General features: G+C 48.0%; 2 protein-coding genes across 4 annotated transcripts in view; both read right to left on the reverse strand.

Annotated features, from left to right (window-relative positions):
* The window catches only part of SFXN4 (sideroflexin 4), a 21421-nt gene extending 5504 nt beyond the window's left edge, over positions 1-15917 (reverse strand). For 2 of the 3 annotated variants that reach the window (XM_054581593.1, XM_054581592.1), the window contains exons 1-13: positions 15716-15917; positions 14453-14518; positions 12618-12692; positions 11700-11726; positions 11559-11613; positions 10571-10596; positions 9780-9833; positions 9425-9481; positions 9233-9298; positions 8446-8524; positions 7482-7597; positions 1966-2051; positions 146-263 (exon numbers count right to left, since the gene is read on the reverse strand). In XM_054581593.1, coding sequence (XP_054437568.1) covers positions 146-263; positions 1966-2051; positions 7482-7597; positions 8446-8524; positions 9233-9298; positions 9425-9481; positions 9780-9833; positions 10571-10596; positions 11559-11613; positions 11700-11726; positions 12618-12692; positions 14453-14518; positions 15716-15754 — 864 coding nt within the window. In that variant the 5' untranslated portion in view covers positions 15755-15917. The remainder of the gene's footprint in view (positions 1-145; positions 264-1965; positions 2052-7481; positions 7598-8445; positions 8525-9232; positions 9299-9424; positions 9482-9779; positions 9834-10570; positions 10597-11558; positions 11614-11699; positions 11727-12617; positions 12693-14452; positions 14519-15715) is intronic. The other variant, XM_054581594.1, reaches the window with a different exon arrangement.
* A 1920-nt stretch (positions 15918-17837) lies between these two features.
* On the reverse strand, positions 17838-26608 carry PRDX3 (peroxiredoxin 3). Its single transcript, XM_054581595.1, has 7 exons — positions 26518-26608; positions 25012-25147; positions 22958-23099; positions 22254-22389; positions 21336-21439; positions 18916-19081; positions 17838-18615 (listed from the first exon to the last, which is right to left on the reverse strand). The coding sequence occupies exons 1-7, from the start codon at positions 26551-26553 to the stop codon at positions 18562-18564; spliced, it is 774 nt and encodes a 257-aa protein (XP_054437570.1). The 5' UTR covers positions 26554-26608; the 3' UTR covers positions 17838-18561.
* Between the last annotated feature and the right edge of the window lie 668 nt (positions 26609-27276).

Genomic DNA, 27276 nt, shown 5'->3' on the forward strand with positions numbered 1-27276 from the left:
GGGTGGGGGGGAGATTACATGTAAATAATGTTATTTTCTTTTATGCTTTTGTAAACTTGGCAGGTTTTTTAGGAGAATAACTTATTTTACTCTAATGAGAAGAGAAAGTTACTTGTTAAGAGAAAGTCAAACGGGGGGCACTTACCCGTTCGATATTGGGGAAGACACTAAAAGACACTGGCACCATCACTCCCATTACCAGGATGGTACAAGACAGCTTCAAGGTCCACAAGGAATGCGGGTATCGCACGAATAACTGGGTCCTGTAAGAGACAAGGTTGTGGGGCTTCTTGGAGGCGTCGGCCACCGGCTCCACCGACGGCCGATTGCCTTGCTCACTAGCGTCAGGCCCGGGAGTAAGGACTTCATGTGCATTTGCTCACTGGGTTGCTCCACCGTCCTATGAGGTTTGTGTTGCCATCATCTCCATCACATAAACAGGAGAAGGTAGCAGGTGTCCACTTACCGTATTTTACCGTGTATAATGCACACAAAAACGTAGGTGCGCATCATTGATGGGGAGTGCATAATACACAGCAAAATGTGGTAAGTCATTTGTCCAAAATCCCACAGCTCGAAAGTGAGAGGTCAGACCCTAGGGCCCACGCTTTTTCACCAGGGGGCTACCTGACACAGATGTGACATGCTGACCCTGACCTTTGAGAGTGTGAGAAACAGTGTGGGAAGATGCAAAGGACCCCAGCCTGGTAGTCAGAGCCTGGGGTCCTGGGGTCGGAGCGGGGGATTGGGGTTCTGCTCCGGACATACTGGGTGCTCTCAGGCAAGTCACTTACCCTTTCTGAGCTTTGGGTTTTTTCGGGCGCAAAACGAAAGGGTTGAGTCGGTGGTGGAGGTCACTCTAGCTCGGATACTGTCATGGTTGTGGGATGGCATGTGGTCCTGCTGAGCACCCCAAGGTCCTGGGAAACAAGGACCATTGCTCCCCACCAGGCGGCTAGTGCCATTACACAGGCATCTAGGGACAGACCGGAGGGTCCCAGCACCCCCAGGAGCCAGCTCTGAGGCCAGTCAGAGGGGTCCAGGATGGTCCTGACTGAGCGTTAAGTCTCCATACCCACCCAGCGGGACCGGCTGTGGGAAGGAAGTACCAGTTGGCACCACCCAGGATGCGGCTACTTCATGGAAAAATGGTTCTAGCAGGGGCTTCCTAGCTCACTACACTGAACAGAGTGGATTGGTTCAGCAACAGGCAGGTGACCCTACGTGGGCCAACAGAACCCTTCCCTGGGAGTTTGTGAACTGAGTGGAAGACATTCCTGCCTCCCCTGGGGTTTACTGTTTTTAGCTCTTATCAGGACACTGTGAGGATATAGCTAGGAGGTGTCAGTCACATCCCTCATCAACATGAAGAAGCCAGCGTGTGGCAGAAGAGGGGAGGCTCTCCCTGCACTACAGCCTCTGCTCAGCGGCCGTAGGCTCTGCATCCTGCCCGTGCCCGGTATCCAAACCAGCACAGCTCCCTCCTGGTCTGAGTTTCTGCAACTGGAGCTTCGCAGACTGGCTGATCCCCAGGCCCTCTCCCAACAGGCCATTTCTCGCTTCTCGAAAGGGATGACAGTCTACCGAATCTGGGGCCACTTAAGTTAATTTAATACGTGCTTGGAATGAAGGCGGGGAAAGAGGCTCGGGCAATATTCATAGCACATCAGAGCTGGGAAAACCTGCAAATCATCCAAACCCATCGTTCTAGAAGTGAGGAAACATGCCTCAGCAGGTGCTGGGACATGCCCAGGAACACAGAGCTAACTGAGGACAGGGCCTGGGCTACGTGCCAGATGTGTTGGCATAGACACAGCTGGGTTTGCACGCCTGCCCCAAATTAATCCCACTGTCTCAACTGTAATGAGAGTGTTTAGTAGGAAGACCACGGAAGCAGCATCTTCCCCTCCCTCCCACCGTGTTCAGATTTGACACGCTTTTATAAGGATTTTGACGGTGTCTTACCTTTTAAAAAAGTGTGCGAAGACTTCAGGAATCAGGGCGGAGGTCCCAAACAGCATGGCTCTGGATGTTGCTGTGTCTTGAACGGCCTAGTGGAAAGGGAAGGAAAGCGGCTCAGGATGTGGAGCAAGACGGTTTCCAGGCATATCCCGTAATTCATGACGGAGACAAGCAAAGAGCAACTCTCCTTTCTCACTTAAAAAAACAATGCACATGGAAGCCGGGGAGAGGGGCAGCACCTGACGTGCACATGTCTGTAAGGCAGTTGGGGTCCGTGCCAGGAGCAGCTGAAGACGGGATTTCCCTCCCCCCGACTCCATAATGGGCTCCCTCAGTCCGCCGACCACTCCAAATAACATACTAAGTATAACTGAAGGCAGCTTACAGACAAAACCACGCTTAGAACCCAATGGTAGTCCCCTTCGCAGAAATGCTGGGTTTTGCCAGTGAGGGCCAGTCTACGTTTTCCTTTAAATCCAGGACTCTGCCGCCGGCCTCCCTCTCCAGGACGGCTCCCCAGTTATCCCCGCCCCTCCCAGGGGAGGGATGCCCCCAAACACAGCTCAGAATGTGCCAGCATGGGTTGAGCCCACAGGGAACATGTCTGAGTCTACCTCGGACATGTGCACCCAGCTTCTGTTTGTGCAATTTAAAGTGTGCTATGAAATTTTATTTTGCACAAACATGTATGCAGGGTGTATAACATTTTGTCATCTTTTCTGTTATATACATTACTCTATGTAGTGAACATTTAAATATATAATTTTCTGTATGGGTTGTATGCACAAAATCATGTGCACCCAAGGACAATGGAAGAGACTTTCAAGGGGAATTACAGATACAGGTGACACTACGTTAACTTCAGAACCCAAACCCCGGGCAAGACACAGCTCCACATGCGGCTGCTCTGTGCAAGGTAAGTATGCCCACAGGCCCCACTCCCTCCCTCCCACTTCCACTTCCCGGCACAGCCTGCCTCGGGGCTCCTCCCCTAGGCCTGCACCTGCTGTCTGCCTCTTCCACGAATGAGCTGCTCGTGTGATCCCCCTGCAGGGAATGCCTTTCCCCTGCGACGACAGGGAGCCAGGGAGGGTGGCTCTTAAAATAAACTTGCAGAAACATTAAATAAAATCGCTCCACTTCAGAAAGAGAAAAGTGACTGTGAGCGTGGTGCACTTCAGTGTCCGTGGGACGAGAAGGGTGTCTCCTGTGCACGGGGAGGCCACTCCAACAAGACAGCCGTCACTCGGAAGCACTGGGAGACCAGTTACAGTTTGCAACTGAGTGGCTTCCAAGGCCAGTCAAGGGGAAATGACATGGATTAGGCTCCTGAAATCTGATCAAAGGTGCCCTATTACAATCAGATATTGCTGGTTACGCAGTTTCTGAAATTTTAGCCAAAGAAAAGAAACCTTTTGGTGACAGGGGAATGATAAAAGAAGGCTTATGCTTACGCACAGTTGCAGACACTTTATTCTTAAAAGAAAGATAAACTTATTTTTTTAAAGCAGACCATCAAACCTTCCTTTTACCCTAAGTTGGAGTTCATGCAAAAAAAAAATGAGGTTCCTCCCGGTGCAATGGACTAGATACCTAGATACCTAGCAGGGCCTGAGGTGCCTCCCCGCTGGGAGGCCCAGCACTCCTGGGCCCTGCAGAGAAGGGATTCGGACGGGTGAGGGTGTCCAGAACCTAGTGCGGTGCCTGGTGCGCAGGAGGTGCTGAGGAACCACTGTGGATTAAACATTTTCTCTCCCTTCAGCTGTATGAGTCGTTTCCACCACCACCAGTACCCTGCAGTTAAAATTGATCTGAAGATCCCTGGCCAGTGTAGCTCAGTTGGTTGGAGTATCAGTCCCTACACCAAACAGTCGCACGGTCCATTCCTGATCAAGGCACATACCTAGGTTGTGGGTTCGATGCCCAGCTGGGAAGCCTATGAGACACAACTAACTGACATTTCTCTCTGACATTGATTATTTCTGTCTCTGCCCCCCCTTTCAAAAGGCAATGAAAAAATGTGCTCAGGTAAGGATAAAAAAGGATTAAAAAATTGAAGTGAAATGCAAACATGCAAAGTCTGTCCAGAAAAACTCCAGCCATTGTTAATATAAGAACAGTTTCCTTGACATCAATGTAACCTGGCAGCCAAGGAGAGTGGACTGGAATGCACATGTGTGAACAATGAGAACTTCACGGTACTAGGCAGTGGGCCCGGTAGATGCCATTGAGCGAGCATATGTGCTGTGTGGCCATGGCATTCAAAACGGCTGAGCGAGTAGAGCAACGAATCTGCATCAAATTTTGTGTTAAGCTTGAACATTCCTCTGCAGAAACTGCTGAGATGATTCAGAGGCTGCAGCTACGGGCACCTGGTGACTGGCAGGTTCATCACAACAATGCGCCCACTCACGTATCACGTCTCATGCAGAATTTTTTTGGCAAAACATCAAATCACCCAGGTGACTCAGTCCCCCTACAGCCCAGACTTGGCACCCTGCGACTTCTGGCTTTTCCCCAAACTAAAGTGATCTTGGAAAGGGAAGAGATTTCAGACCGTCAATGAGATTCCGGAAAATATGACAGGGCGGCTGATCGCGACTGGAGAACTGTAGGGGGTCCCAAGGTGCCCACTTTGAAGGGGACTGAGGCAACGCTGTCCTATACACAATGTTCCTTGTACCTCCATCAATAAATGTCTCTATTTTGCACAGTACATGGCTGGGTACTCTCCGGACAGGCCTCCTATTTCCAGAGAGCTGCACATGAACGTTCAGAGCAGCATTGTTTACAATAGCTCCGAACTGGACACAACCCAATGTCTGCTGCCTGGGGAACAGAAAAGCAAAAAGGTGGCACATACGTACCATGGAATACTGCTCAGCAATAAAAAGCTGTAAACTATTGATATGGGTTAAAAGATGGATGAACCTCAAAGGTCCAGAAGCTAGACACAGAAAACTAATGTACAATTTGTTTATATGAAATTTCTGGAAAAGGCCCTACTATGAAGGCAAACAGTGGATCAGCGTTTCCTCGGGGCTGGGGGTAGGAAGGGAGAGTGACTACCACAAGGGAAATTTTTAGGGCGATGAAAATGTTCTAAAATCAGACTAGGGTGATGGCCGCATAGCTGCTTACATTTACTAAAATTCATCCAACTGTAGTCTTTTTTTTTTTTTAAGAATTTAAAAAATTTTTAGAGAGAAGGGAAGGGCGGGGAAGGAGGTAGAGAACATCAATCAGTTGCCTCTCGCATGCCTCCAACTGGGGACCTGGCCCACAACCCGGGCATGTGCCCTGACCAGGAATCGAACAGGCAACCCTTTGATTTGCAGGCTGGCACTCAATCCACTGAGCGACACCAGCCAGGGCCCAACTATAGTCTTACAATGAATTTTATAGTATGTAAATCATACCTCAATAAAGCTGTTAAAGATGTCTCTCTAGGATGGTTTCTTAGGCATGGAACCTTCCTTTTGAAAATGAAGTATTTTATTGCTGGCAGAAGTTTCCCTCCTTGATACTGGCAATTATCACGTCCCTGCTGTAATTCATCTAGAAAGGTGGCCATTATTTTGAGACATGCTAATTTGATGGACCAGTAAAGACACTGTAGCACGTAACTGACAGTTCCTAACTCAGCTTTGTGAGTCATTGCTAGAATTGGGAGTAATGTGTTTCATGAGCCGAACCATGAGGCCCTTCCTGACTGAATGAGCGGCCTCTTTTTCCGAGCTCCTCTGCCACCCACGTGCCGGGCAAAAGGCTGCCAGGCTGGCCCTTCTCTTGCTCTGCATCAGGGGCTGCTTCGTGTTGCTTTTCATGCCGTTTGCAAACAACTGCTTCCTGTTACAATTCTGAAGTCACTTCCCAGCGACCCCGAAAAGATCTCATTTGTTAAAAAGAAAAATTTTCTTACAAAGTCCATTCCCAAAGTAAAACTACTATAGGCTACTGCAGGTCCTTAGAGCTGAATGCCTACAAAAGTCACTGTGTTGAATAGAGCAAAAGAATAAGCTATTTAATAATAAAAATTATTAAAAATTGAGGACTCTTTGAAGAGTTTTGGGCCAGAGCATTGGGTTTTCTTCGGCCATCCTTGACAACAAATCAGGCCCTAAAGATGGAGAAAATCTCCTAGGAGCCAGAGGCCAGAGAGGAAGGGTTCTCATCAATGCAGGTAGGTGTCCACCTACTTCCATGAGTACACAGCAGGCCGTGAGGGCAGATGCAGAGCTTGAAGAACAAGATCTCACATTCACTCTGACCAGTGTAGCTCAGCTGGTGGGGTGTTGTCCTGCAAAGTGATTCCCGGTCAAGGCACATGCCTGGGTTGTAGGTTCAGTCCCAGCTGGGGTACAAAAAACAACTGATCGATGTCTCTCTCTCACATCAACATTTTTCTCCCTCTCTTTCTCCCTCCTTTTCCTTCCCTCTGAAAATAAATTTAAAAATAACTCTCAGCACAGGCTGGTGTGGCTCAGTGGACTGAGTGCTGGCCTGTAAACCCAAGTGTCGCCAGTTTGATTCCTGGTCTGGGGTGCATGTCTGGGTTACAGGCCAGGTCCCCCGTGGGGGGCGTGTGAGAGGCAACCACACATTGATGTTTCTCTCCCTCTCTTTCTCTCTCCCTTCCCCCTCTCTAAAAATAAATAAATAACCTTAAAAAAAATATTTTTAAATAAATAAATAAATCTCACACTCAGGGAGGCCTAGCATTTGGCAGACACCCATCTGTAACAGCCATTCTTATAGGTCAACTCGGCTAGGCCACAGCTCCCATCTAAGCAAACGTGAATCGAGGTGTTGCTGCTGGGATGTTTTACAATCAGTTGACTTTAAGTAAAGGAGCTCCCCTTCCCCCTCACAGTAAGGATGGGCCTCACCCAATCAGTTGAAGGCTTTAAGAGCAAAATCTGAGGTTTCCCAAAGAACAAATTCTGCTTCAAGACTGTAGCACCAGCTGAGTTTCTAGCCTGTAGACCTGCCCTACATATTCCTAGCAGTACCACTACACAGCCAATTATTAAAGATAATCTCTTTATATATATGTATGTAGACAGACACACAGATATCCTATTCATTTTGTTTCTCTGGAGAACCCAGACTAACACACGATCTTTGATTTTATTTTTTTATACTCACTTGAGGACATGCTTATTGATTTTAGAGAAAGTGGAAGCGGGGGAGAGAGAGAGACGAAGAGAAACATCAATCGGTTGCCTCCCACATGCAGCCCTACCAGGGACCAAACCTGCAACGTAGGCATGAGCCCCGACTGGGAATCGAATCTATGACCTTTTGGTTTACAGGACAACGCTCCAAGCAACTGAGCTACACAGGCCACAGCTAATGCACAATCTTTTAAACATCAGGGTGCACAACATAAAATCTCTCTTGGCATGAGGGAAGACAAGGTAAGAAAAGTCGGAAGGGAAATGTGAATTTGTTACCAGCGTCTCAAACAGAAAATTCAATTCTTTGCCCGAAAGGCAAGTGCCATCATGTTCCCCTACCTTTGCCCCGGCTTTTCTGGAATAGCCTATGACATTGCCTTCCTTGTCCATGACTTCAATCCCTCGCATGGTCTCTAAACTTCGGGACGCAAGAACGTTCAGTGCACTGACTTGGGCTGTGGATTAGAGAACACAACAGAGATAAGTTTCAGTCTGGTGAGGGGACATCTTCTCTAGGGTCAAGCTTCTTTCTCTGATGGCTGTGCTTCCCCCTTAGCGGTCACCTGACTTGTGCTGGGTCAACCAGGCTCTGTCCTGGGCTGTGGAGCTGGGTTGGAACTGCTGGCCTATCAGTCTGGGATCCTGACTACAACGCAGCACCGGGTTCCAGCACCCCCAAAGGTCCAGCGCAGCTCCCTGCCACGATTCCGGGAGAACCCCCGGGCCCTTGAAATATGCCCCCCTTTTGGTTAAGCTCCTTTGACCAAGTTTCTGTAACAATTTCCCAAATTTTACCGATGACATCCTGCCAATTCTTTAAATTGCTATGATTCCCCAACCCAAATTTGGAGCGTGAACTAGCAAACTTGCAGGCTAACGAACTTAAAATAGTTGGTGACTATCTCAGCCACTCCCTTGGAGTTAGAGCTCTGCTTCTTCCCGGTGACCCGAGGAAAGTTATTTAATCTCCCCCTGCCTCAGGCTCCTCATCTGTAAATGCGAATAATATCACCTCCCCATAAACTGCTGTCAGGATTAATTGAAATAATATGTGTAGAGGGCTTATACAGAGAGCCTTTAAAATGTAATTTGTGTTTCCAGGTTTGTGTTCATCCTTTGACAACTGAAAGGGCATCTACGGAGAAAGTGTCGCCTCTCAAATCAAAGACCTCATTTGGGCCTGGGGGCACCCTCCAGCTGCAAATGGTGGCTGTCATCAGCCGCAGTGTGGCCAAAGGACCTGAGTGTCCCTGAAGATGGGGAAAGGCTCAAAGGCCACAAAGACTTCATGCTTCCTGCTTACCGAGAATGACGACAGGCAAGGTTTCTCTTAGCAAAGTGTTTTTCAGTGCATACTTTATTAGGAGTAAATGAGGGAATAACTAGAAAATAAGAGAAAACTCATTATTGCATGGAACCAAAACTCAGCTGAACATATGCGACAGCAGAGAACTAACACCAACATCTTTCCTACTATGGGTCAGACCACAGCCAGGGCTCTCCCTGTATTTTTATCTTTTATTTATTTATTTTTAGAGGCGGGAAAGAGAAACATTGATGTCTAAGAGATAACATCAATCAGTTGCCTCTTGCACACCCTCAACCAGGGACCTGGCCTGTAAGCCAGCCATGTGCCCTGACTGGGACTAGAACTGGTGACCTTTCGGTGTATTTTTGAATCTGTGTAGCATTGAGCTATTCTCTTGATCATCAGCAGCATGCGTGGAGGTTTTGGGAAGTGGCATTAACATGTCCAATAATTAAGCCAGGATATGAACACAGGCTTATCTGACTCTAAAGTCTACAGTTTTAACCACTGCGATACTCTGACACCCAACACACTATACAAGGTGTCCACCATGTTTTTGGAGCATGACCTAATTTTTCAAAAAGACAGCATTTGCCTAGAAACTTGGAATACTCACATAATTATAGGGGGGTGATAGGATTACAGGTGGCTTTATTTTCTTCTTTTTATCTTAGTCATGCTTTATGAATTGTTTGAAATGGAAGATAGATGTGTACTCAGAATAAAGTTTTTATTTTATTCTGAGGGGAAAAAAAAAAGGACAGAATTTTAAAATACCTACTGCAAAAAAGGTTGTAGAAGCAATTGCTCCGGCCCCTACTAGTACGCTCTCATATGGGCGACGATTCTAGAGAGAAACAAAAGTATACATTTAGCCACCAGCACAGTTTTACCCAGAAAAGATAATTAAAACAAAAACCAACTCCCAAAGACACAATACAAAACTGCAACCCTCTGGCCTCATGACACTCACATAACTTGCGTTTCCATTGATGAGGTTGAAGGCTGAACTGTAGGTGCAGAGAGACAACTGCAGAAAACAGAGGCAGACAGATCACATGTCGGTTTCAAGACCAGAATATAGCCCTGGCTGGTGTGGCTCAGTGGACTGAGTGCCAGCCTGAGAACCGAAAGGTCGCCCGTTCAGTTCCCAGTCAGGGCACATGCCTGGGTTGCGGGCCAGGCCCCACTGGGGGACATGCAAGAGGCAACTGATCAATATCTCTCTCGGACATCAATGTTTCTTTTTCCCCTCCCTCCCCCTCTCTCTAAAAAAATAAATAAAAAAGAATAGAATTTAGTAACCATAGAATTAAAATAATTGCTACCTGCGGTAAAATCATGGACTTTAGGCTTTTCCCCGGCACCAGGGACAAAAAAACCTTTAAAGAAAAAAAAAAGGCAGGAGTTACAGTGTTTTGAAGGAATGAGAGCTTGTAAGATCTCAGAACTCCCCGGGGAAGATGCAGGACAGGGCCCGCCAGGAGCTGGGACAAGGAGAGGGAGGTGTGATGCAGGGGCCACCGGCAAGTGGACAAGAGAAGCTGAAGGGGCACCAGCTAGGTACAGAGGACACCTGGGGTCTCACAGTGCCCCCTGTCCCTGAGACCTGCAGCTGAGCAAGGCGGCTGAGAAGGAAGCACTTCAAGGGGACCCAGGCACAGGGCCGATGTGGAGGAAGTGGCGGAGGAGTGCTGTCACTTGTGAGTGTGCCCTGGGAGAGCCAAGGTGGGCTGGCCCGCTGGGGGCATTTCCAGGTCCCAGGTTAGGGTCTGTGTCAGAGCGAAGGGCTTGGGCAGAGAAGGTGAAGGACCATTCTGTGGGCTTGTGGCAGGGAGCACGTCTTCACTCGTGGCTCTCCTCCCAGAGTCCTTTGTGCCTAGTAGGCGGTCAAAGAAAGGGTCACCCCGTGGCACTCTGGGTGCCTGTCTGGGCAAGTGGGGCGTGGTGTGGGTGGCAATACAAGAGGAGCAGACAAAGGTCAGAGGTAAGGAATCCATTACGGTCTATCAGGAAGTCAGGGGACAGGAGCTGGAACTTAGGAGACGAGTGGACATCTTCCTGACCACCCCAGCCTGCCTCTCCCACTGACATTAATGGCAAGGAGTGGCTTACTCACCATGGGCGCCGTGAAAGGCAGGAGAGCTGGCGAAGAGAAGAGGGTCAGTGGCTGCAGAGAGGCCAGAGGGAGTACCCTGCCCCCCCAAACCCCTCCTCTAGCCCCCTGAAGGCCTGGATGTCAAAGGATATTTTTTACTCATTCTTTTTATTTTCCTAATAAAAATAACTACATACATATGGCAAAAATTTAAATCAGTGCAGTACAGAAAGACCTAACGAGGCTCCCGCTCCCCAGCCTTCGGAGTCCCTGTCATTGAAGATAGGCAGTGTTAACTGGCACCTGTTCACCCTGCCACATGATTTCCACACATCTGGGACACCGTGATTTATAATACAAAATGCGAAGTTCCTCTCATCTCCCATTCCTAGCACAAAAGAGCCTAAGACACTTAGAATTTCCAGAGTGGGAAGAAGGCAAAGAAAGTGAGTCTCTTTGGTTCTTGGAAACATGCCCCTCCCAACCCACCTGAGCTTGTGGGACTGAGGTGACTTTTGGAAAGCCCCTAAGGCTGGGGGCTGGCTGTCAGGGGAACCAGCCAAGCGAGAGCGGGCAGGACCTTTCAGCCCTACTCCCCCAACCTCCACCTCAAGGGAGGAGAGAGGGGCTGGAAGTTTAGCTAATCACCCCCGGCCAATGACTTTGCCAGCCCGGACAAATGACAAAGCCGCCATCTGAAAATGCTACCAGGGGCAGAATGGAGAGCTTCTGGGTGGGTGAACACGTGGAGGTGCTGGTAGGGTGGCAGCCTGCTGACGGCATGGAAGCTTCTCACACCACACCAGTGCCCTCCCTGCCACAGCCCAGAACTTTCCACAGCACTGGGCCCTGCTCTCCCCACACCCTTCAAACATTCTTTTGGAGCCATGGTTTCCAGGCTCGTTGTCAGAAATCCTTCTAGGAAAAAAACCATTAAAATAAGGCGGCAGTGTTTTGTAACTCTTAGTACACCTTCCCCACCCTCTTCTGAAAATGAGCATCGGCTCACCTGCGGGCCGGAAAGGGACCGGGATCAGCTTGCTGTTGTCAGGGTGCACTGTTGACTTCAAACAGGCAAGCACGCAGGTTAGTGTGATGTTTGGTTTTGTGATTTTAGGAGGCTAAAAATTAAGAAGGGGCTGACATTTACCAGACTTCTCTTCCAAGCTTCTCGTATCTAAAAAGAGAAAAAAATAAGCAATAGCTTTTAAAGGTGGCTTGGCCACAAACCAATCTTTCCAGTCTAATTTCTGATGCTGCCTTTGCTCCACCTTTCAGGGAGCGAAGGGCGAAACTATTAAATACCCTTTCGACAGAACAAGTCAAAATAAACGAGTCAAACGAACAAATGATAATGACCACCAAAGAGATCATCCACATAAAGAAAATGACCAAAGCATAAAAAATCCTAAGTCTCTGACCTTGGAGAACTCAAGGCCAACACCTAACCTGCCCCTCGGGGGGCTGCGTGTACACAGCACACCATTAGCCAAGTCACTTGCAATGGAGCCAGCCTGTCAGCCCAGAGGTCGCAACAGGTTCTTAGAAAAACCAAGTTAAATCTGTGAGCCTTCCACAGGCTGCCTCACAGGACTCATGTTTGCGGGCTCTGGAAAGCCCCACGCACTCGTTGCAAGATGGGAAACCAATATTCAATTTGAGTCTTTTGGCGGGAATGGAATCTCGTCCCGGAACACTACCTCTAACTGGAAATAGATTCAGATTTCGGAGGCCTGTCTGAATTCTGGAATTCAACCCACAGGGCTCCAGGAACCGGCTATAGAGCATCCCCATTAATATCCATTGCATAGGAGAAACCCCATGATTTTTCTCCTTATTACTAGTTTCTACTCCTGGCACCTAATACTAACTTGGTTTATGGGAAGGCATTCTAACTACAACGAAAAAACTAACCCAATCTTGAAAAGCAGATGCCTTTTTTATAATGACAAATTTCACCAGATTTCAGACCATCTGGAGGCAGAATCAGTTAACGGCAACCACACCCAGTCTTGAACCAGGTGCACCCAGGTGCACCCAGGTGCGTACCAGGCGCACGGTAACATACCCTGTGGTCTTCCAAGTCATGAACCGTTGCATCTTCATTCGTTAACAATAGTTGCCTCAATTTCTCTATTTTTCCCTAAAATCAAATATAAAGAAATCAAGCCAAGAGCTCAGATTTAAAAATGACATGTTTATCACACCTGATTTCAAGGGACAGGTAGCCAAGGCTCTCTACCTCCTGAGAGTTTCCATCAGGATAGTGCCTTGTGTCATTCAGACCTCCGAGCCACCTCCCTGTTCTTCCCTGAGGTCAACTCTCTCAGCGAGCAATACCACTGCCTATGTGGCTGTGCAAGCAGAAACCTGGAAGTCTCTTATCTGTCACTCACCCCCACATCGATTCAGTTCAGTCTTATTTCCTCTCTTTTTTACTTAATTTGAGGGGAAAAATTATATGCAGAAAATACAAAGAAGCCCTGACCAGTGTGGCTCAGTTGGTAGGGCATCATCCCGCAAAGCAAAAGGTTGCTGGTTCGATTCCAGGTCAGGTCACATGCCTGTGTTGCGGGTTTGGTCCCCTGTCGGGATGGACACAAGAGGCAACCGATCGATGTTTCTTTCCCACATTGATGTTTCCCTCCCTTCCCCTCTCTCTAAAAATAAATAAAATATTTTAAAAAATAAGAAAAGAAAATATAAAGAATGATTATGTACTTATAATCCCTTCATCCAGAATTAACAACTGTAAACATTCAGTTATATTGGCATCTAATTTTTTTTTTTTTCCAGAAAAGAGCCATCACCCCAGTATCATTTCCCTCCCCTTTCTATCAGAGGTCACCACTATTATGAGTTCAAGGTATAAACTTCCAGTCCTTTTTTTATACTTAGACATACACGAATACATGTATCTATAAACAAATATGAAGTATTGGATTTTTGTTGTAATTTTCATAAATATGGTATTTATGCATCTTGCATTTCCACTAAACATCAGAGATACCATGTTTGCTATTTAACAGCATATATATCATATGTTTCTACTCCACATGTGTTGATAACTAAATCATCACTTTTAACAGCTAATTAATATTCTATTATATGAATACGCCACATTATGTTTTTTTACTGATAGACATTGAGGTTGTTTCCTGCTTTTCTCTATTATAAACAAGGCCAAATAGAACATCTGGAGCACAAGGGTGGGAGTGTCCCTTTGGGTCTGGCCCTGAAGGGTCAGTGCTGGTGACAGGACATCTCCACATCCCTCAGCCACATCTGGTCCAACCCTCGTCTTTCACTGGGAAGCAGAGCCATCCCGGGAACTGATCCCCTCACTTACTGTCTGGTCCCCTCTGGTCACTCACCACACGGTGACCAAAGAAACCCTCTGTAACAGAAACACTGTCCTGTAGGCTAAGTGCAAACTCGTCTCGTCTGAATGACACACAAGGACCTTCAAGAATTGCCTGGACCCCCCTCATAAAAAGCCCCCATGACTGGGTGACCTGCTCTCGTCCCCTGGGCTTTGCTCACAGTCCCCCCCACCAAACCTTCCTTCAACACCCTCCCCCTTATGACACCCTGTGGCACCCTGCCCTTCAATCTCTAGGTCAGGGTCTGAGACTGGCATTGCCAGCCCGTCTTCCCTTCCCAGGGAGGCCGATCCCCTCCGAGGCTCCAGCAGCTGGCCCAGGGCTTGGTGTTGCCTGCTAATTGGACATTCCCTTGTATTTATCGCCTTTCCAGTCTAACGAGCTCATCGGAAGGAATAAAAACACGATAACGTGTATCTGCGGATTCTGGTATTTCACGTGCTTTCAAGAGACACACAGATTTCTTGTTTCAGAATAAAACGTAAAACTCATGATCTCTGAAAACAAGAAAAATACTTACAATTGAAATGACCAAATTTGTAGGATCCAATAACTCTGTCCACTGAAGAAGTCTCTGAATAAAAGACTTAAGAGGGGGAAAGCACCCAAGAGGTTAACCAAGCAGAACAACAAAGGTACATGGTAATAACAACTGCTAACATTATTTTTGAGAACCTAATGGGGATGCAGCATCTCCTAGAAATCCCATCCTGCAGGTGAGAAACGGAGGCTTCGCAGGGCGCACGAATGGACTTTGGGGGGAGCCCAGCCAGGAAAAGGCTCCGCGGCCTGGGCTCTGAACCACTCCGCGGTCCAACTGCTCTTGAGGAACCAAACGGCTGCCACGTGGAGAATGGAGATGCGGTTTGCTCCCAAAGCCCCTGAACTTCACAGTGGTTCCAGCTTTGAGTCCTGGCTCTGCAGGGACAGCTTAGGCCTCCTGTCCCTTCTCTATTTCTTCACCTAAAAAAACCACGCTGGCCCCTACTTGTAATTTATTTATGTAAATAAGGGCTGGAAGAGAACACCCTAGAACGCTGCTGCCCAATTAGCCACGTGTGGCTTTGGAATCTGTGCTATGTGGCGAGGCCGAATCGAGATGCACTGTATGTACAAAATATACACAGGATTTCCAAGATTTTACCATAATTCGAAAAAAGAACGTAAAACACCTCACTAAATAATTTGATATAGATTACAAGCTGAAATGTTAACATTTTGTATCTACTGGGATAAATACAATATATTATTAAAATTAACTTTGCATGTTTCTTTTTGCCTCTTGTCCTGTGGCTACTGGAAGATTTTCAATTATCTATACGGCTCCCATCATGTTGCTAACGGACAGCGCCATACTAGGCACCACCTGAAGGCGGGGCCTGTGGTACCTGTCTCACAGCGTGAGTGGCCCAGCCTATGGCGCTGCGGACGCTGGGGGCTGCCGGGAGGACCTGTTTCTCTCCAACCAGAGGCGACCCGACGCTCAGCAACAGCTTAGGCAGCATTGGGCAGACACATGCGAAAGGAGATTGACTCCTCTTGTAGGGCGATCTGCAACGTGACTTCGTGGTGACCCTCCCTAGCCAGGCCCGGGGCAGAGTTGACACTCGGGTAACAGCCGTGGACGTCGGCATCCGGCAAGCTACGGTTTCCCTTCGTCCCCTCCTGGGGTCTGAGGTGGGGAGGCGGGTAATGAGACCACGTGGCCTGCCCAAGGTCACCCGGGCCAGCGGGTGACTCCATACGTCGCGCCCCACCCCCAGCCGCGCGTCCCGGGCCGTACTTGGCGTTCCGTGATCCAGAAGCGCACGTTGGGCTCCATGAGGCCGGCCGTGACGCTGCCCCGCGGGAGCCGTGTGCCTCCGCGCTTCCTCCTACTCCTGCTTCTCTTCCTGGGAAACTACGTGATGGCTGGAAAGGCCGCTGCCACTGGGCCAGGCACGGAGGAGGAGCCGGGCGGCGTGCTCCGCCCCGGGCGCGCGAGCGCCCCCTGTTCCTATCCCCGCCCGCGGAGCCCGCGCGCCGCTACTCTGTGTTACACGCGACAGCGCCCCGGGTCCGTGTGCTCGCTGCTCTGTGTCACCGTCTGCGAGCTTCCCGGGCCCTGCGCACCTGCTGCTCGGCGTCACCGCCTTCTAGTGCCCCAGTCCCCACGCACCCACTCTTTCTATGAGCCCACCTCTGCCACAGACCAAGTCATCTGGACCCTGCTTCACCCCTTAGGGTAGCCTGGGCCCTTTCGGAGCGGGAGCGATCAACTACAAGAAAACCCCCATATCGCAGCAGCAACCTAAGCTTTCAGACATACCCTTGAAAATCCCTTCTGTTGCTGTCTGAAGTCCAGTGTACAGATATTGGGAATAGTCAAAACTGGCTAGGTAATTGTCGTGGCCCAGTGAAAATTGAAAATGTAAAGAAACTGAGAAAAGTCGACATCAGAGCATTAAAACCAGGTAGGGCCTTGAAGCTGGGCAACAGTTTTTTCTCCAGCTCTGGGGCAACACCACGTCTTTCTGCTGAATACTGGATCAAGCAGGGGCAATTGGTGGAGGAAAAAAAATACACCTTCCTTCTCCCTGTCGCCTACTTCCCCCTCACCCTCCCTGGGATGGGCAGGGGTTGTGTGTGTTGGTGGAAGCCAGTGTGGGTGTTTAGGGTGATGAGGAGGGGAAGGCGTGGCCCTCAGGAGGGCTGGGCTGGGGGCCCAGCACCACCCATTCTGTAGTTGTGTGACCCTAGTCAGGTCCATCTCCCCAGGTCTATTTACTCACCAGTAAAACAAGGCTAAGAATTGTACCCATCTCCAGGTTTGGGCCACTAACACCCAGCCAGCCTGTTCCCTCCCTTGCCTTCCCCTCCAGGAAGGTGCAACCAGATCATGGTTTTCTTCAGGCCCATGTGCCTCCACAGCTTCTTTTACTCAGCTGACCTGGTTCACTTTTCAATAACCTTCAGAAGTTCATCTCCTCTTTCCGGAAGGCTTCCTGGACGCCCATAGCTGGATAGAGCCCCTCCTCACCACACTGTTCCCACATGACCCAGGAGTATATTTATTGTACCCTAGTAGTTAGCACACTGGTATTATCCTGTTGGCTCTACCCTCAGGTGTCACAAACCCAGCCTGGCTGACCTCTCTGCCTGCTCCCCTTTGGATCCTTCTGGTCTCGTCTTAACAAAGGAGCTAGTGGGCCTATTAGAACAAGTTGCCCTAACTCTTCTCAAAACCCTCTTGGTATTTCCCATCTCAGAAGAGAACCCGGAGTTCTTAGTGTGCCCCGCGGCACTCTGGGCTCACTACCATTGCCCTCCTTCACTGCTCTGTGCAGGCACATGGCCCTCCAAGTCTCCATCCCCACCAAAACCTTTGCTTCAGGCCTTTGCCTGGTACGTTCTCACCCCCCCCACTCTGTACACGTGATTTCGTTTGAGCCTCATCATAACCCTGACACGGGCACAACTGCTGCCCTCATTTCACAGTCGGGAAAACAGACCTGGAGAGACCGCTCCTCCCAGAGACCTTCCCTGACAACCCCACCGGGCACACCTGCACCTCGCCCGCTGTCTCCCTTCCAAACATTCCATGTGTTGTTGCACTGTTTCCCCTCTAGAATGTAAATGCATGAAGGAAAAGGTCTGTCACTTTTTGGTCACTCCTGTGCCTCCACAACAGCACCTGGCACGCAGTAGGCACTCAAGGGTTTACTGAAATAGAGAATAAATGCTCCCGCTTCTCTTGCCCCCTGAGTTCCTTGGGTGCGGCACCACTGTCCTAGTCGTCTTTGTGGGCCCCGAGTTAAGTTAAAAGCTCAATAACAGTTTGTGGATATAGTCGAAAGGAAGACTAGACCCCACAAGGCTAGACCTGAACCAACGATTCATGGTGTTAACAATGCAAATATTTTTAAATGTTTATTTTTTAATGATATACTTTACATTGAGGTCTTCAGAAAACATCATTACATTGATTTCAAAATGCAATTCAATTCAATAAATATCCTCTATAATTACCTTCAACTGATCTTTAGAAATATATGCAGACACCAAGTCGGCTAACAAAAAAATAAGTAAAATAATTATATGAACTACAAATCTCAGGGATGAGGAACATGCATGATCAGTTAAGTCACTTTGCCACTGTGATTTTTTAAAAACATGATTCACATTTGTTTCATCATATATATCTCCAATCCAAGAGTTAAATTTAAATTAGACTGCTGATGCTAACAACTTAAAACTATCATCTTTTGTTACCTTAAAAGAAAATTCAGTTTAACACAAAGAAATTCATGAAGAAAATTTCAGGACCCTTGATCAGAGGCTTTTGATACTTGTATGACACTGGTGGACACAAAGCTTCAAGTAAGCTTAAGAGTATTTTCCATTGAAGACATGATCAAAGTAACAGGTGAACTAGGCAGTCCATAAATAGCTAGCCATCAAGAAGTTAGCAAGGAAGGACTCGTGTTAGTAACTGTTTAAAAAGCATTAGCCAATGTTACAAAGACAAACATTTATGAATACAACAAGCATAATTGCTTTTTTGCCTTCTATACACAGTCATCTTTGAAATGGTAAAAGTGAGTTCCAAATGTGGTTCTTTTGAGAAGCTGGAGGTACCCGTGGGATGATCTACTGATTGACCTTCTCAAAGTATTCTTTGGAAGCAGTTGGGTGTGGCTTGATCTGAAAATACAAACATTTAATTAGTTAACTGACTTTAAGATAATAGTTTCAAAAGTCAGTTGAAAGCTCGTAATTTTTACCCTGAAGTTCTTTAACTTCTTAAAGGCTAGTCTGTTTCCTTTTAAATACATGGATGAAAGTTACATTAACGGCTTGCCTAACTCCTGGTACCACCTCAGCAGCTTCACCCATTCACACACCATCAGCAGCCCTGCCCCAAGGGCGGACTCTTTAGGTGGCTCTCCCAGCCCACAGCCCTGAGGCAGGGGGGACCCCAGGGCTTTTGAAAAGGAAACCTACTGTAGGAGAGTCCGGGGTCCAATTGGCTGGGCACACTTCTCCATGGACTTCCACGAACTGGAACGCCTTTACCAGGCGGAGGGTCTCCTCCACGCTTCGGCCCACTGGGAGGTCATTGATACTCAGGTGCTTGATGACTCCATTGGGGTCAATGATGAAGAGACCTCTGCATCACAAGGTGTCCCCATTAGCGTCTCAGCAGTGCCAGAACGAGAAAGACTCTAACTTCTACCCTCTTCTGTCTTTAATGCTCCCTAATAAAGCATTTACTGAGTGCTGTCATATGCTTAAAAACAAAGTTTTCATTGTTAGGCAGGACTGGACCAGGCCGCCATGGAAAACAGGCAAATGTGGCCTGAATGTCACGCAGTATCTAAAAGTCACGGAGAGCAGAGACTTCTTTCCTTATTAGTGATGCAGCCAGCATTCTCTGGGCTGCTGTATCAGCTCTTGGCAAGAAACCACAGGCAAATGGGAAGGGACACAGATGTATTTTATCTGTATTCAGTAAATACTTATGAAATGAGTGAATTCTTGGGTAAATGGGGGGGGGGGGAGGAGAGGAACGGGAAGGAATCCCGTGGGAAAAATCTTTGCAGAAAGCGGTCTATACAGAGCAGAAATCTAAAGGAAGAACCCACCGGAAACTTCTATTTTATTCACTAATGTCAGCCAATAAATTCAATAAAAATTTAAAATCAAATACATAAATAAAGGAAGAACCAAGCCCATCACTGTTTATCACTTGGCAGCTGTGCAATGCGATGACCTGCCCCGTGGTCTGTGTTCCTCTTCAGTGTTGGTATCACTATGACATGTGCAGATATGGGTAAGGCACAGGTTTTAACCGTCTATCTTCAAAAGGTGTGGCATTCCAAGTGTTAATCACTCTGGGAAAAGGTGAGTTAGAGAAAACTCACAAGGTAGAAAGGTGCTCCTCCCTCCCTGGGCCTGGTCCCTGGAGGCCTAGGCTCTGAGGCTCCGGGAGGTGAGCCCCGCTGGAGTCCATGGGGCTGTACAGACCTGGAGCAAGGATGGAGCGGGGCCCACGGACTCCAGAAAGCCTTATCTTACAAGCCAGACTTGGCTCCTCTCCCTTGTCAATCCTAACTGAAACCAGCAGGGAAGTAACTGCAGAATTACAAGACCCGACAGGAAGGATCCAGGAAGGAAAAAGCCAGTTCTGTTTCTCCTCCCCTTGCCAACTCCATCAGAGCTGCGTTTTACTTTAGTAAAGAAAGACAGTAATCCTTGGAGTAAAAGAGGCCCAAGTTCCAAGGTGGCTCCCAGAGCTAAAATTCCAGGTGTGATGCAAAAGGAGACCCGGTCAGAGATCAGCTACCAGGTAGCGCGGGAGAGCCACAGCGAAGTGGGGTCCTCGCCTGCTTCCTGGTGGTGAAGTTCCACCCACACTCTCCTTCACTCAGCGGCCACCAAGATGCCAGCCCTAAGGGAAGCTCTCCTCCCTCCCCGGAAGTTGCGTTTTCATGGAAGACTGCTAAAGACAGAAAGCAAGCTTCCCCACTCACAGGAGTGCAGATCTAACCACAGAATGAACGAGGACAGAAATGACATTCTGAGACAGGGGTTGTAACAGCTGCCAGGACCTGTGCTAAAACCTTCAGTGGCCTCATCTTGCTTAGTCTTCACAAGCAACCTGGGAGGCACATTCTCATTTTAGTTATGAAAAAACTGGGACTCAAAGATGTTAAATAACTTGCCCAAAGTTATACAGTTACTAAGGAGCTGAGTCGTTTTTTTTAAAGATTTTATTTATTTATTTATTTTCAGAGAGAGGGCATGGGAGGAAGAAAGAGAGGCAGAGAAACATTGACGTGTGAAAGATACATCGATTGGTTGTCTCTTGTACTCCTCCAATCGGGGACCTGGCCCACAACCCAGGCATGTGCCCTGTCTGGGAATCGAACCAGCGATCTTTTGGTTCCCAGGCTGGCTCTCAATCCACTGAGCTACACCAGCCAGCACAAGGAGTCGAGTTTAAAAAAAAACAAACACAAACATACTCTGGCTGTTTTTGATTCCAGGGCTTTGTGAGAGCTCACCCATTCCAGGATACTGACTCCTGCCCCACCGGTCCCCCTCCTCCAAACACGCCAGGAATGTGCCCCCCCCAAAAGCAGCTCAGACGGGAAGAGTACAGCGGTGTGACCATCAAGACACACTATCCTTCTTCAGACACAGGGTGGTGCGGGGGGCACACATGTCTAGGCCGGTTCTGAGAGAATGCCAACCCTCCTAAGAGGCATTCGTTGGTGCTTATTAAAAAGCTAAAATTAAGGACTTTTGGTTTTCAGAATGCTTTACCAAGGTCTCTACAAATATCTCTATAAATTCCCTAAGAAGTGGGATGATGCTAAACATGAAAAGCAGTTTTAAGTTTCTAAGGAACAGGATCTTACCTTAGTGCAAGACCAGGACCTTCTAACAGCACGCCATAGTCTCTGGAAATCTGTTTAGTCAAATCTGACAACAGTGCGATGTTCATGTGGCCCAAACCGCCATTCTAATAAAAATGCAAACAGACTCGTTGTTAGGTGGGTGCCCTCACAGCGCTCTTGGCCTGGTAACACGACGCCTGAGACCAGCAACAACAGCAACAGGCAGCAGAACCGAGCACCAACAATGGGCCAGGCCCTGCTCTCAGCTCTGTTAACTTACTTCCGCTTCCCAACTATCCTGGAATTGATACTATTATCACCACCTCTTCAAAGATGAGGAAACTGAGACAGACAAAAGTTAAGTAACTTGCTTTAGGTCACAGCTATAAAGATACAGAAGCAGGATTTAAACCCAGCTAATACTACAGACCTTTCTTTTTCTAATTCCTAAAGTATGTACAATAGTTGAAGATTAATTTCTGAAGCATAAAAATGGAAAGGTATTAAAAAAAAGCTGAACAATTTATTATTGATAGTCCAGCTTCTTAACTAAAAATTTTGATTCTCCCAAGCAAGTTTTTAGACAAAAATACCAATCATGCAGAACAGTGAGGTCAGAGAACCTACCCACCATCCCACAAGCCATGCAGAGGGCATGGGATCTACAAGTCACAGGCGACAGCCTCCGCTGTCCCCGCGCCCTGCTGAGCCAGCTCTCCGTCACTGTATGCCTTGGAAAACACAAGCGCAGTGGAGGTAATATGCATGCAATGCCAAGGGAGATGTGGACACAGGCAATAGACTTTGCCAGTAGGTGAGAACCTACAAACAGCCCATTTCAGACACGTCGTGTTTTAACAACTTCCAGGTTAGTCTTTGATGGGATCTTTTCTGTTTTTAAGATCCTAGGAGCAATGGCAGGACGAACGACGTTCGGACCTTCCTCGGTGTGTTGATCCAGGCCAGGTGGCTGAAGTGGGAATCCACAGAAACGGCGACAACTTCACAGTTCACATCACGGAACTCGTTGGCTTTGTCACTAAAAGCAATAATTTCCGTAGGACACACAAAAGTGCTAGAGAAAAAGGGCAGAAATTCTCATCAGAGAATTTAAAAACAAAGATTTAAAATATGAACAAGAGTCTAAAAACTAGTTTAATTTGCCTAAAGGTAAAAAGGCAAAATGGCTAACCATCCTTATTGGACACATCTTTCTGTTTAAGAACCATGTCCAAAAATGGGGGCGAAGGGGTGGGAGGCAGATTCTAAGAATGAAGAACAATTTTAATTAAATAAAGTGGTTTTATGAGAAAACGCCGTTTATCACCTGTGCTTTTCTCACTTTCTTCCAGACCAGTGAAAACTGCCCCCAGACCAACCCGCAGGGGCTGCTGCTCCTGAGCCCACCAGGCAGCCCACGGAAACCCCACTGCATTTAAAAAAAACGCCTCGCCATCCTCTAAATTTGTTACTTGAAAATTAGCTACTGATGCAACCTGTATCTACAAGGCCATCAGCGAGAAAGGCTCAGAAAGAACCTCCTTGACAAGAAGCCTACCTAGAGACAGGCAATGTCAGCATGCAGGCAGGGAGCTTTGCTTGCTCTCAGAGTGACAGTAAAGTATCACAGAAATGACACTTACAAATCCAAAGGGTAGAAGAAAAGCACCAAGTATTTCCCCTTGAAGTCATCAAGGCTCAGTTCTTTGAACTCCCCGTTGACAACGGCTGTACCCTTAAAGTAGGGCGCGTGCTGGGTCACGGCAGGAGCGTGGTATGAGGAACCTGAAAACCCCCCGAAGGCATCTAAGTTCATCATTTGCTAATGCAAGCGGCTAGTTGATTTTATTTAAAATTCTCACAATAATTAATTACTAATATAAATTAACTAAAAGATTCAGTTTAACTCTGTCTCATATAAATTTTTTTCCTCCCATAGTTCTAGATTGCACACAAATCCAGTTGAAAACTGCTATGGCAAACTAAAAAGATGGTCAAAGATGGTAGGGGTGACGTGCGACTGGGTATGGCGCCTAAATATGGTTCAGAGTTTGCCAAGCCCCGATGGGACAGGGCCAATGGCATGGAGGAAGGAAGAGGGCAAGTGTGGGGTCTGGCCCGTGGCACAGTGTCACAGAACAGAGAGAGCAGGTATGGCGGAAGGATGAAGAGTGGTAGACAAAGCAAGAATGGCTGAAGGCCATGCTATTAGGGCCCTGAAATATCAGGAAGAGTTTGTTCTTAAAAGAAGAGATAAAGGAGTTACTGGACGTTTTCAATTTTTCCAGTTGGAGACGGAAGATAAGCTGGCTGTTCTTAGGAAGATTAGTCTGGCAGGGGAGGGGACTCCTTCGTTATCTGAGTGAGAAGTATGGAGGGAAGGGAGTGGCAGAAGACCAGGAAGAATGAAAAGAATTCAAGGGCTGTGTCAGAACTGGAGAGGGCTTGCTTCTATCTAGGAATGAGGGACAAAGGAGATCAAGAGACAGAAGAGAACACACGTCAAAGTGCCTGGGCCTCAGGAGCTGCTGGAAATGAGAATTTGAAATAGATAACAAAGTTTTAAATCTGGGGCATCAAATTACTATTAGAAAATTTGTAATGCTCCTCAGTGGTAAAATTGGAAAACTTTTTAGAACACTGGTCCCCAATCTTTTTGGTACCAGGGACAGGTTTCGTGGAAGATAACTTTTCCACGGTCGGTGGTGGGGAGGGTCTTGGGATGATTCCAGTGTATTACATTCAAGCTCACCACCTGCTGTGCGGCCCCGTTCCTAACAGGCCCGGACTGGTACCAGGCCACAGCGCGGAGGCTGGGGACCCCTGTTTTAGAACATTTCACCTGTACACAAAGGCTTTGCTAAAGTATAGCCCCCAGACCATTACAAGCTTTTTCAAATATTAGACAAATCTAAAGGGGGCATTTTCAAATACTACTCATTATCTGAGGCTTATCTTTGCAAAGCCCACATTCCAGAAAATGGAGCGTAAATCACAAGAAACAGCTATGGAGAAGTCCACAGACTAACATGGGCAACTGGAGCCTGCACACAGATTTGAATGCAAAAGCCTCAGTTCCTGACAGGCTGCCTGCCACTCCCACTGACCACACACCCGTCCCTGCCTCAGAAGGCATCTCAGTCACCCCCCACCCCGCCCACCATGTTCCCTGACTGGGATTCAAACCTGTGGTAACCAACAAGGAAATGGACACAAAGGCAGTTTGCCTCAGTGATTCTTGACCCTGGCTGCACATTAGCATCACTTGGTGAGATTTAATTAATTGATGTTTTTAAAGATTTGTTTTTATTTTTAGAGAGAGGAAGGGAGGGAGAACAAGAGGGAAACACCAATCTGTTGCCTCTAGTGCGCCCCCTACTGGGGACCTGGCCTGCAACCCAGGCATGTGCCCTGACTGGGAATTGAACCAGTGACCTTTCAGTTTGCAGGCCGGTACTCAATCCACTGAGCCACACCAGCCAGGGCAAAATCACTTTGAGAGATTTTTAAAAACACTGATATCCTGACCTCACTCCACAGAGTGACTTACTTTGTCTGGGCTGGGAACAGGGCAGGGTATGTTTTTAAAAGCTCCCCTGGTGAGTCTAATGTACAGCCAGGGTTCAGAGCCCCTGTCCGGGGAGGATGACTCTTGTTTCCATTCATTACCTGGGTCAACACAAGGCATAACACTTACTGGTGCTAAAGGCACATTTTGCTTGGCTGGAAGCTGACCACAACACGTTTGTCACGCCTGTTCTTCGAGGAGCAGCAGGTCTAAGGGCTGCAGAGGCAGAGGTGCCCCAAGGAATGGCGCTCACGTGTCGGGCAACCTGGGAAGAGAAACAGCTTATATTAGGAAGTTGTCTCAGAATAGTGGCTAAAGGCTGGCCCTGCTGAGAGGGCACAGGCCAATGGTGGCCTCAGCTGTCCTTGTTCCTACGAACCAAAGACCAAACCAAAAACTCTCAAGAGCATGGATTGGGTCTCCATGTTAACATTCCCTTCTACTTCCTTCTCCCACAAGAATGCAAGACATGTTGGTCATGGGTACAAAGCTGCAGTTACGTAGGATGAATAAGTCTAGAGGGCTAATGCCGAGCATGATGACTATACTGAATAATACTATACTGAACGTTGGGAATATGCAGGGAGAGCAGGTTTCAGGTGCGCTCATCACACGCACACACACAAAACATGTGAAGAGAGATGTTAATTAGTTTGACTGTAGTAATTATTTCATTAAGTATATGCATATCAAATCATCATGTTGTACATCTTAAATATAATTTTATTTAAATATATAAAAATTAAAAGAAAAACAAAACACCGGGGAGGGTGCTGTCATAAACAAAGACTCCATGCTCTTAAAAGCAACACAGAGAGTTCAAAAACCAGGGGGACTTGGGCAGGCCCCGTGAATTTAAGCCTCTTTGCCAGGACGATATGCTGAGAATCTATCATGTCAAGGTTTTACTTAGAAAAGACAAGGCCTTTCTAGCCCCACAGACGAGCAAACATGTAGAGCAAAGTTCAGCCTCTAGGAAAGTTTGGATGGGACTCAAGGGAAATGTTTGCTCAATTTTACTGCCCAGCATGACTCAGGAAAAAGAACCTGCGTTGCCCCCCGCCAAGGGAAAGGGGGGTGGGGTGGGTGGGTAGCACGAGGGTACCAGGCTTTGCCGGAAAAGCAGCGTGGGAGCAGCCCAGGGGCGTGGGAAGAGAAAAGTGTCTTTTGCGTTTTAGCACTTTGGTTTCCATCCAGCAGTTAGCGGATGCTCCCAGCCTCACCTTGATGGAGGCATCATTCTTTCCATCTTAAGGACAGTGAACTGAGATTCGAAAAGGCGAAGTCACTTTCCAAGGTCATAGAGTCTGTTTCAGAAACGGGACCCGAGGCATATCGCCCCCTTCCAGGACCAGGACCATGTGCTCAGGTGGAGAGTGGTCTGGGGACCTCCGACTTCGAGCGAGGATGCATTAGGGGAGGGGACCACGAGGAGAGGGCAAGAGAAAGGCGGTTCTGCGCAAGCGCAAGGAGCTTTCCCTGGAGGAGGAGGCCCCTGGGTCCGTTACCCGCTGATGCCTTCCAAGAAGAGCGAAATATCCCCCGGACCACAAAAGAGCGGGACTTTGTCTGGAAGGCACGTTCTCGGAGCCACCACAGTGCCTCCGCACTTGTTCCCAGCTGGCAGCCACTCACCGTAGCCCGCAGCAACCTTCCCACCGTGGCCGCCATCTTCAGAGCACACAGGAGCCGCGAGGAAGACCGCGGAGCAGAGGAGGCGGGGCCTGGGGGCGGGCCCGGAAGGGGCGGGGCGGGGCCTCGCCGTGAGGGGGCGGGGCCTGAGCTGGGGGCGTGGCCTGAGCTGGAGCCGGGGCGGGGAGGGCCACAGCCTTGCCGCGTTTTGGTTGGGTCCCTCCGCCCGTATTGTGAGGGGGAGATTCACATTGTGGTTTTTGAGTAGCTGAATACAACAGTAAGATTTTGTCTCTAATTTTTACCCCAACCTAGAAAGGTCTAATTCAGGTGGGGAGCTAGATAGTCGTTTCTGTGTTTGCTACTGTTTTTTTGTTGTTGCTGTTGTTGTTAACCTGTATAAATGACTGTTCATAGCTGTTTCTTAAAGGGATCTCTTTCCTACTTGGGCTTCTGAATGAAATGGAATTAACTTCAGTGCAATTTTAGTCTATTAACAAGCTAAGAGGGTCAGCCACGCCACAGTTTGAGTGTCCTGAAAACCTTTGGAATGGTGTGTGGGCTTCCATTTTGTCCTCCCTTCCCAAAATTGGGAGAACGGGGACAGATTCAAAACTTATTTTCTGTTGCTTTAGTAAAACCAAGTCCTTGAGTGAGCATGGTACTTTGGAGCAAACTCATTAAACAGATTAAAAAAAAACCCCTCACAGTGGCCTTAAATGTGACAAGTGGTAGACTCCACGTGGGTATTTTCTAAACCCC

The sequence above is a fragment of the Pteronotus mesoamericanus genome, unplaced genomic scaffold (genome assembly GCF_021234165.1).
Source record: "Pteronotus mesoamericanus isolate MK-2021 breed Mesoamerican mustached bat unplaced genomic scaffold, CSHL_Meso_final contig_657, whole genome shotgun sequence".
NCBI classification, from domain to species: Eukaryota; Metazoa; Chordata; class Mammalia; order Chiroptera; family Mormoopidae; genus Pteronotus; species Pteronotus mesoamericanus.

What these genes read in the sequence shown, in the direction of transcription:
- PRDX3 (XM_054581595.1), bottom strand. Translation starts at nt 26,553, where the DNA reads ATGGCGGCCACGGTGGGAAGGTTGCTGCGGGCTACG. An exon ending in AAAATGTGCCTTTAGCACCA is followed by an intron (nt 23,100 to 25,011) that starts GTAAGTGTTATG and finishes GGGGGTTTTCAG; the next exon opens with GTTCCTCATACCACGCTCCT. An exon ending in GGATCAACACACCGAGGAAG is followed by an intron (nt 21,440 to 22,253) that starts GTCCGAACGTCG and finishes CATTTTTATTAG; the next exon opens with AATGGCGGTTTGGGCCACAT.